This window comes from Pavona decussata, unplaced genomic scaffold, assembly GCF_977016875.1.
Source record: "Pavona decussata unplaced genomic scaffold, jaPavDecu1.1 SCAFFOLD_143, whole genome shotgun sequence".
Classification (NCBI taxonomy): Eukaryota; Metazoa; Cnidaria; class Anthozoa; order Scleractinia; family Agariciidae; genus Pavona; species Pavona decussata.
In genome coordinates this window covers 1,452,087-1,463,285 of record NW_028145556.1, presented here as the reverse complement: position 1 = coordinate 1,463,285, position 11,199 = coordinate 1,452,087, and the positions used below count along the sequence as shown (strand labels likewise).

At 38.5% G+C, this 11,199-nt stretch overlaps 1 protein-coding gene across 1 annotated transcript; it reads right to left on the bottom strand.

Moving 5' to 3' along the window:
* Nucleotides 1-624: 624 nt before the first annotated feature.
* Nucleotides 625-2,669, bottom strand: LOC146466523 (histamine H2 receptor-like). Its single transcript, XM_085127295.1, has one exon. It carries the CDS (start codon nucleotides 1,790-1,792, stop codon nucleotides 752-754), a length of 1,041 nt encoding a protein of 346 aa, XP_084983421.1. The 5' UTR covers nucleotides 1,793-2,669; the 3' UTR covers nucleotides 625-751.
* Between the last annotated feature and the right edge of the window lie 8,530 nt (nucleotides 2,670-11,199).

Sequence of the window (11,199 nt, the reverse complement as noted above, 5' to 3'; positions counted from 1 at the left end):
CTCCTATCAGAAAAAGGAGCGTAAGTCATCGTATCTTCCATTAGCCTACGTGGCATGTAACATGTGTTAGTGCAACCTCGTTCTCAGGACCATGGGAACGAGGTTGGTGTTAGTGTTCGATGGAGACGACGTGCTGTACAAGGGGAGAGCTGCGTAACAGGTGGGACGTTGACAATAGCATCCAAGTTTCCGGGGATCGTGTAGGATGAGCACGCCCCTCTAGCGAACTTTTTCATGCGCTTCCCTGAAAACTAAAACCATTCAACTCGGAAACAGGAAACCTTGGAGAGTAATAAACGAATACGGAAGATGATCGTATATGTCAGTAGTACTTCAATTACTATGCTAAAAGCACACGTAGACTGCAAGCAGTCCCTTTCTGCTACGGCATCATTACCCATTTATTTCGTTCAGAATTTACTTGACGGTACGTCATCATTACCCATTTATTCCGTGTTCGCTCTGTTCAGGCAAAGTCCTGATTTCATCCGGTGACACGAACCGTATATTTCAACTGTAAGTACGCATTGTATATTTCAGCTGTAACCTGACTATTACGCGGGGAATCCAAGGATTGGGCCAAAACCCTGCGGGGGCAATAATTTCATTATTTAGGTACACGAGTCGTCTCGGCAACTTAAAACTTAGATGAAATACTGATCAGATGAAGAATTATTTCCGAGTTTTGGTCGAATACAAGCCAATTCAATTGAACTGATGTACCACAGCAAACTAACCGTCCATCCTATGATTACAACGAACTTTCTCCATTTCTCGGGCCGTTCATGTTGTTTAAACGAAGGCTATCTTCCCGCGAGGATTTCTTTTGCAGCCTTAAAAATCGCCTTAAAGCTTTTCTCAGTTCTTTGTTGAGCGCAGTGTACAAAAGTGGATTAATAGCTGATTTGGAGTACATAACACAGAGAAAGAGACGGAAATAGAAAGGTGCAATCTTAGCAGACGAAAATTTATGCAGGGTTTGAACGATGAAGAAAGGAAGCCAACAAAGTATAAAAACACCACCGACTAAAGCGAGTAGACCTGCGGCGCGAAACTCCTTTTTGCGCGACCTCGACGCTCTTAACCCGTTACTGTTCAATTCAGCGTCTTCCCTCATCTTAAAAATCTGACGGCGTGCCACCAGGAAGATCTTAGTGTAGCTGATTCCCATGACAAAGGACGGTATAATGACAACGAACGTCCACAGGGCAGAAAGATACAAGACTTCAGAAATATAGTTATCGTTTGATACCGCTCCACTTTTGCAAATAGTATCCGCCGACCTCCAAAACATCGGAGGCAGTGATATAGCCACGCTTCCCGCCCATAGGCCCGCGATAACGTTCCCTGCGTGTCTAGCGGTCATCACCATCGGGTAGTGTAATGGTTTCACAATGATGAAGAATTGGTTTAGGGCGACGGCGCACAAGTTGAAGACGGTGGCCGCGCCAAATAGGACACCAAACGGAGTTGTGATGTAACAAAAAGATGTGTGAGGATACCAACGGATATGGAGTGTAGACAGCAGAGTGGTTGGCATCTTAAGAGCGGAGTGAAGCAGATCCGATATGGAGAGACTCACCAGGAAACTGTAGAAGACTGTATGAAGGCTCCTTCGCTTTTTGATGACTAAGCAAACAAGCGTGTTAGCGGTAACCCCCACAAGGATAACTAGGGCCAGGAAGACAGACTGAATAATGTCCCCTGCTGTCGTGACTTGCTCATCATGCCCCCACTGCGATAAATTTATCAGGGATGTTGAGGTCGTCAACGTTAACGAGGAATTTAGCATCTTTATTGCTGAAATATAGAATACATTCTTTATCAGTATACATTTGACTATAAAAAAATGCGAAAAAACATAACTTAAAATCCTTTTAAGATTTAAAAATGGCTAAAAAACTCGGCAATCGCTAGACAATTCTTAGAAGCTCACTGTAACAGCATGCAATATTTTGAAAGAAAGCCAATTTAGAATTTTGAGAAAGTGCCAGAATAAGATTGATTGTTTAGTTTTTTAAAGTACTTTTTATCAAGAACCTCAAGCCTAATTTAAATATCTAGATGGACTCAATACGTGCTAAACTTTTTGTTTAACTTGTGACTTTTTCTTGAGTCATGCAAAGCTTTTTGATGACCTATTGTTCTTTTTAGTATTTATAGAATTCAACGTATACACATTTTTGACTTGATAATGACGTTAAGCTAGCGTCGATAACGTCGACGTTTCGCAAGTTTAGCTGAGACATCTAACTGCTGTGAATGAACAACTTGTCAAACATTTACAACACAGACAGACAGACTGTTAGACTGTCGTTGATATTTCCATTTTATTGGCACTTCGGCGAGGTTTCGATCTGTAATTATATATTAAGTTGTTTAATTTACAAACTACGAAGTTGGTGAATTTTTACTCGTTCTGTATCTCGGTATATTGAAACAATCGCATAATATGTGTTTGTCTAATCACCGATGATATGATGACAGAAAAATGAAGCTCAATATTTTATCTCTATGCTCAAGGCTAAAACCACCATTTTCAGCTTAATTAAAAGCAACACAGTCGGCTCAAGGGCTGTTATTTAAGCAACTGTACTCATGCGCAACTCAAAAGGAGGGAAACGAGTCCATTAAACGCTGTCTTTTGGAAGCAAAAAGTCATCAATTTAATACACGCACGTCCAAATCCGTGCATATGAACAATGATCACTCCGAAAGGTCGGCTTTTATCGTTCGTTTTTGCTGTTATACACATGAACAATGAAAACAAAAATGGTTATGAACGTTTGCTAGTGACCAAAACCATTATCAAATTAATCTAAACCTTATCATTCAGTATAAATTCTACTTATTGAATTTTCGTACCAGTAGCTAGAATTGGTATTAAACATTTGAACAACGTTTGAGTTTGGAAAACATGTTTAGGATACTTCAGTATCCATCGTCAGTTCAAGGATGTTTACAAATTTGTGACTATAAATTATTAAAGGAAAACATGTCTTCCAAACTCAAACACTGTGTCATGGTGTTGAAATGTTAAATATAAATTCTACTTATGTTATGCGAAGGTTAACTTACTTGTTACCTTGCTGAAAACTTTGGAGAGTTATCGTGCTCCAAGATTCTTTGCCGTTACTACTCAAATATCTGAATGTTTTATTGTTGGATTTATTAGTTGCATTTGTATAACAAACAGGCAAAACATTTAGTTCGCATACAATAAACTAACATCTACAAGGGCTGCGCAATTGTCTTAACCACAGAATATGGTAATGGTACATTCTACTTATATGATAGTTCAAATTCTCCTCATGATGTTATGCGAAGGTTAACTACCTTGCTGAAAAAACTTTGGACAGTCATCCTGCACCAAGATTCTATGGTTACTACAGTGACTCGACTCAAATATTTGAATGTTTTATTGTTGGATTTATAAGCAAAACAATTAGTTCAGACACAATAAACTAACATCTACCAGGAACGCGCAATTGTTTTAATCACCGAATATGGAAAATTATTGAATTGCGGTCTCTTTTTGATCTGGCCTTTGGTTTCCTCTAGTTGTTAACAGTTCTCGAAACAATCGCTTTTTGTCATCTAGCTATTTTCCAAACTCGAGAGCACGTAATTGACCAATTTCGATATTAAAATTCGTACTTGGCTACGAGACTTACGGGAATAAAACAGCTGAAATATACATTGAGGTTCAGTGATGAATAATTAATTTATTTTGTTTTATTCCCTTAGCTGCGTAACCAGTCCTGAGAGTTTTACTATACTGCATCATCCGAGGTAACAAATAGATGCTAATGAATCAAAACACAAAATAATTAGAGAGTAATATTCTTTATTTCTCTCTGGTCATCTGTCTTCTCGTTTGGTCCGAAAGACGTTGAATTGAAGTTCAACTGTAAAATGGCTTGCATGCTCCTCCTTTATTTCTCACTTTTCGGGTTTGAAATGCAAATTCAGGCGTATTGCATCAAAGGGACGTTGTTTTCTGTAAAGAATATGCTTCAAATCTTGTCCCGAAAAGCTGTTAATAAGCTAAAAAATTAAATATCGCCCAGCAGCAAAAATGTAGACATGTCGGTTGGTGAGCTGTTTGCGCTATTGGATTGATTTACGACTGGAAGTAAGAATGGCCAATGAATCACAACCCAAAAGTAATGAATCACAAAACAAAACCAGGTACACTCTTCTTGACTGCGCAAGCCCCACCATTACTCATGCGCAACTGAAAGAGAGCTCTGGGGTTAGCGAAATCTCGTCTCCAGACCCCCCCCCCCCCCCCCCCCCCGTGCGCGCGCTTTTAGAACCACGTGGAATGCGACCTCGTGCAAAAATGATATCATACTGCGCATACCCAAGCAAAAGCATGTGAGGTCACGTGTGAACTAGTAAAACATCATCGCTTTTGCAAAAATGATAGGTTAATTTTTTTGGAGCGAGACTGGAGACCACTATCGTTTCCTGCCTAATCTCGTACCCAGTTTTTCTGACGGCCATCTACAGATTGCCTTTGGACATAATATTGGTTGTGTTGTGCTTCTCTTGGTCCAAGCCGTGTTCACACTAATATAACTGTTTGCACCTGTCAAAACTAAAAAGGCAGGCCCGTAGGGAAAGGGGGTTCGACGATTGGCCTCCACCCCGCCCCCGACAGTCTGCGGAGGTCCTCAATTTAAAAAAAGTGAATTGAAGTCCTCGATGCTTTTTCGACTCTCAATATGTCAGTGAAGGGATATTCGCAAATTTGGGGCACATTTTTGACTGTGACGACAGCGAACGACTGTCGAGGGAACTTCACATTAGGGTGGGAAAAATTCAAAGTTGGACACCTGAAACGCAGACTGGATGGGTAGTTTTCTGGTAAATGCGGCCGAAAGGAAAAACTTTTTTCTCTTTGAGCACAATTTTACGAATGCGAAAAAAAGTTCCAATGCGCTAAGACAGCTACACACTTTTAACAGCCAAGGAGTCAGCATGACGCAAGAGAGACTCTCTTTACTGGCCCTTATGCACATCCCGGCACTATCTAACAGACATTGATCTGGAAGAAGCAGTTGATTTTTTTGCTAAGATGTACTCAAGGAGGTTTGAGCTTGACACACTACTGAAAAGATCATGATGATCATCATGGTTTGCTGTAGCAAACCCAGTGAAAAATACAGATTTTCAACTTTCTCTATTTTTGTTCTTTTTAAATAGTGAAATTCTCCAAAATTGTAAAATACATACGTAAAGTAGTCTCTGCGCCAAAAAAGTCCATTTCGAAGTTCAAAAGTTTGAGTAATATCTACCTTTTTTAGTTCGGTTTTCGCTGCCTGTTTTCATATCATACTGCCTTCAAAACGCACGAAATGCAGTCTCAGACAACCTAATTTTCAAAATTTCCCGGAGGAGTATGCCCCGGGACCCCCACGGGGTTCCCGCCCGTTTCCTCCGTCTACTCGTTGGATCGCAACCCCCCCCCCCCTCCCCGCAAAAAAATCTGCCTACGAGCCTGAAAGGGAAAATCGTTGTCTTTTCAAAAGACAGTACAGTAAGCGATCGCGATAACTTCTGTGAACGCTGCCGGAATCGCGTTGGCGTTTATTTTATTGTACAAAAGCTTTCGTTGTCACCAAAACTTAAACCGGCTTTGGCAGAACACCGCAAATTTTGTCAAAAGAACCTTTGCTTCTAAGTTTTCAAAAGGAAAATAACAGAACTTTGTAAACAGCGAAGAAATAGTCTGTTAAAATTAATTCTGCAATTGCTTAACTGAGCTGGTTTCGCTCAAAGAAGACAAGTTACATTCACCTCGCCTCCGACCGTGGAGCTACTACAGGCATTATTTCCACCATCGCCCACGAGTTTCTGTATTAAAGTCCCCTTCATCTAGCTCAGACGACTGAGAATTTGCTTCTTCGTTAGGTTTTCCATCGATTTTGTAGCTCAAAACAATCTTTTTGAAGATGGCAGCGCTTCCAGTCAAACAAGCAAGAAAACGGCGCGAACAGTTGAATAGCTTCCAGTTCTGATTGGCTGGCTACGTTATTTTCTTCTTTCTTATTGGCTCAAAGCAGCGGGCTAAAATATATTTTAGCCCGCTGAATTCTTCATTTTAGCCCGCAAAATACGCCGCAATGCCCGATGAAATTATTATAATACACCTTTTGCTGTCCATTTACGCAAAATTCATTTACGTCAACAGTTGAAACTATACTGCAAATATACGTTCATTAGCACTTCCATGAACTTCATTAACGGGAACGAACTTTCAATAACGCTATTTGCATATGTATAACATTCAATAGCATCAACGGATGAACAATTGCACCTTTATACAATCAAAGATAACAAATAAACTTTCAATCTCGCGTAATGGTTAATCATTAACACCAATAGAAAATCAATTGCGTATTAGAGACATACAATAATGCAATTTGCATAGAGACGCACCATCAATTGCACCTTCATACAATCGTTTATTGGAAATGGTCAATCATTTTTTTTTTTTTTTTACATCATTCTAAAAAATTGATGTGTTCTTACTCGTGCAAAGGAAAGCCTTCCCTTTCAAAACATACAAAGACTTCGATTTCAGTAACACTTCCGATCGCTTTACTGAAGATGAAAGGGAAAAAGCGCAAAAATTAGTATCCATTTCCAAATGAAAACGGTTACGAACCATCCTGTATAGAAAAAGAGCGCTCGACTAGTACCAGCTCGAGAAGAAGGAAGGACATTGAAAGTCAAGAGATAACATCCCAACAACCGAAGGTGCTTTTCACATCAGTAAGATAAGGTAGATAGACCGATAAGTATGTAAATGAAAAGAGCCAATTATGGTTGGATAGACCATATTTCCTCGAATAATCGCCCCCCTTTGACGAAAATATTTAAAATAATCGCCTTCCCCCCCTTCACTGCCTTTCACCAGCTCGAGAAGAAGGACATTGAAAGTCAAGAGATAACATCCCAACAACCGAAGGTGCTTTTCACATCAGTAAGATAAGGTAGATAGACCGATAAGTATGTAAATGAAAAGAGCCAATTATGGTTGGATCTTCATATTGTACACTCTCAAATTGATTTACCATATTCGCCCCCCTTTGACGAAAATATTTAAAATAATCGCCTTCCCCCCCTTCACTGCCTTTCGCCATTTTCTCTTTCTTTTATCCACTCCCTCTCAAGCTAAAAATTGACATCTTGGGTAACAAACAAGATTTCATTTAATTGTTCACAACTGAATGTTTACAAAAGCACCGGTTTTTTATAGTCTTTTCTATGGTAATGTTCATGTATTTCACTTTTTCAGGCTCTGACGTCGAAGATATTGACATTGAACATTGATTAATCAACGGAACAAATTTGAAACCCTTAAAAAGTCCATGTTCGGTTTATTTTTGATGTGATTATTTTTTTTATTTAATGGTATTATAAAACAAAATATTTAGGGCACGACCTCCTGTGAGAAATATTTGAAATAATCGCCTCCCTCGAATAATCGCCTTCCCTTGAATAATCGCGCCCTTTCGGTGCGAAAAAAGAAGTAATCGCCCCCGGCTATTATTCGAGGAAATACGGTAAGCCATTTTAAAAGAATACAAGGACTACAGTACTTCAAATTAGTAAATCCGACTGTTTGTGTTTTGACCTAGCTGTTTGGTCATGATCAGTTCTGCGAAGCGGAAAGCGCCCAAAGAATCATCTGTCGAGTACATAGGAAAATGTTCGTTCCAATAAAAAAAAAAAAAAGGTTCTGGAAAAGTGGTACATGTCTCGCGACGATTAAGAACTATAAAAAAAATTAATAATAACAACAACAACAACAACGAAGAAACAAAACAGATCTACGGATTCTAGCCATTTTTGTTAGGCAATTGGGGAGAGGGAACTGAATAGATAAAAGCTCAGTTTATGCGATATTTATTGCTAAACCCATTCGGGACGTTTATAAACCTAAAAGCAATTGTTACGGGTAGAATTATCATTTTACTTAATTTCGGCCTAAACCACTGAAGTATTGTTGTTGTACTGATAGCTAAGTGAGGACATACCTATTAACAGGCTGCGCAGGTTTTCCATCTTGATTATTTCGGCGATAATAGGAGATCACTAAAATGTTTCTCACAAGGTGACGCTCAAACCTGCGTCTATGTTTTCGCTACCATCGTAGAAATCATAGTTACCAATCAGAATTCAACGAAATCTTCCTTCAAACCAACACAACTTCCTTTGTGATTTTGATTTGGTTTCGTTGGAGTTATTCTCGAATTCTGATTGGTTACTAGATCTCACAAAAGGATGCGAATTTAATAAACGCATTTGCTCGTAGTAGTGTTAATGAAGTTTTTTCAGTCGTCTGGGTGTCTCTACTTGTAAAAATTATATAATACAAAGAAGAAACTATAAAAAATAGAAACAAGAAAAGCATGTATTTTTGAGCTTCGAATGCAAAACTCTTGGATTGCATTCGTTCAAAAGGCTTTTTTGCAGATTATTTCTGTGAAGAGCCTGTTTTTAGAAAGTGCTTTGATATTACCACGGGACGTATTGCATCTTACATCAGTTTGAAAAATTAAACAGCTAACCTCACAGTCAATGGGCTTAGATTGGAGGGAAGGGCGGGCTTATTATATCGGGGGATTTCTAAATCTGATATATATTGGGGGAGGCTTATATTTCGGGGGCTTATTTTAGGGAGGTGAGCTTGTTATATCGGGGATTTAAGTGTCTGATAAATTGGACTTATCCGTTTTTTTAGGGGGGGGGGGGGGGGAATTTACCTTTACATTTCAGACGCCAAGCTTAAGGAACTTAAAAACATACGTTTCAACATAGTTTCGACTAACCCAGACTCTAGGCTAGTTCTGATTGTGTTACAATGTTTTATGCTCTGTTTCTGTACAAATCTGTTCATAGTGATGGGCGGAGCTAAAAGAACACCGACATGCGAAACAACTGAGCTAGAAGTTTTAGTAGCCTGTCTTCCAAAAGGCCATCTTGTTTTAATCGTTCTTAGCTTTTTCGTTTCGTTAAACAGTGATCGTTTCAAAGAAGTTCGTATTTTTCATTTACGTATTTATAACTCGTGAGGAGGAAATACAGATTTGCTGTCGATTTCCGTTTTAACCGGCCAACTAACAATCTGATTTCAAAACACTTTTGCCCTTTGAGACCCAGTACTGAGTGACTAGCATTTAAAATCTTTTTATAATAACACCACCTTATCACACATACAGATGATAAAATATCTTGATGTTTGAAGATGTTCTTCCTATTAGTGCCGGACACACGAAACTATGGTTCGCTAGCTCAGGAGAATATATGCGCGTTGATATTGGCTCTCAAAGGTTAACGAAAAACATCAATTAAAAGTTCATTTTCACCAATGATTGAAAACACAGATGGAGAGTCTCATTTTCCGTGCCTTGGAGAACATTTTGGTTATTTGCAAAAGTTATTAATAAAAATGTGTTTGGAACTGTGACAGGGTTGTTTGAGACCAAATAAAAAAGAAAAAAGAAAAAAAAAGAAAAAATGAAACAAAATTAAAATTAACCATTTGAACTCCTTCTTTTGAATCTTGTCACCTGAAAAGCTTTTCAAAATGAACGGATTTAATGCTGAGCGATTTAACCGAATAGCATTGGCAACAGCTGCTCATCTACAATCGACCGGAATATCAACCGTTTCATTCATGCACGAAATCAGATTATTTAACACTTACAAGCCAAAAAAAGCCGATAAAATAAAAAATATTTAAACTTGCCTAAAATACAGCCAGGAATGTGTTTGAACTTCTTGCGCACTCGAAATTATTTTCTTGGTTTCATCTTTGTTTTCGACGCGCAAAAGACTGAGTAATATATGCAAAATCATTTGGTCGTCAGTAATAATCCCTTTTTCCCCACCAGCATAATTCGCAAACCGGACTGGCCCAAAAGGACAGAGAATACCCACAAGTCTCCTGTAGCTCAGTGGTAGAGCATCCACACTAGTAATCGGTAGGTCTTAGGTTCGACTCCTGTTGGGAACACTCAGATTTTCTTATCCGAGTAAACCCGTGTCAGTGACTGAATAAATACATCTATCAAGGTGTTAATTGCATTATCTCAAAGTAAATGTTTTTCCTGGAACAGTGTCACCGAAAATTATCGAATTTTTAAAGCGGTTTCTTTCTTTTATCGCTAATTTGAACCACTTGGGTGTCCCTTGTTTTTTCTGTAAAATTTTCTGTTATTGTTCTCAGCTTATATAAATAAAATTTTCCTACACGGGATTTTTTTTACGTTCCACAAATTGAGAAATTGCCTAGAGCAGCGGTTTTGTGAAAAGGCTCTCGTTTGTAGCGGCGAAAACGTTTTTCAGCAGTAAAATCTTTTGTCTGGTGCCTGACAATGAGGCTTGGTGTACATGTTTGAAAAAAGTAAGATTGCATAACACCATGAAAAAATTAACATTATAAAAACATGGAGTCGGCTCGGAAGAAAAATTCAATGTTTCAATCCATCCCGGGATTTTAATTTTAATCGCCATTTCCGATCGTTTTCTTAGCAGGGAGCAAAATAACATCTCTTGATCGTGTGTTTCTATAACGAAAGGAAACACAGATTGATTAAATCTTTTAGCTGCATTTTTCATTTAACTTTCAGCCTTCAACTCACCTGTATACAATATACCACCTACCAATGAAATTGTCGCATACAAAAATTTGTCGCTACACTGGTGCAATGCCTAACATGGTCCGTATCGTTCGAATTTGCTTCGAGTAACTGAAGTTTGATTAAACATGCACTCACTCGCCAATTTCTTTATGTATCACCGTTTTCGTCAAAATGTTGAACGTGTGAATTAAACCGTTATCTTGGCATAAACGTTGAATTTGACACATCGACGAGATTTTGTAAGATTATGGTCATAGTGGTTTGTAATCAGATTGCAAGATTCGTAATCTGGAGGCTTACAGAAAACTTAAGGGGAGATTTGTGAACCTTTTACCTCAAAATATCAGCACCTTTCGTTACCTGGTTACCATAGAATTTAATAGGATTCGAAACACTAACTTCGATAGACGGCATCTATAGTTTTTGTGGTGGCTCTCGAAGACAAGAAAAGAAAAAAAAAATGCTTTAGATTTTTTTTAGTTTCTTTTACATTTAGCTACGCATTGACGTTTAAAGTTTTTTAAATCGTAATCTAATG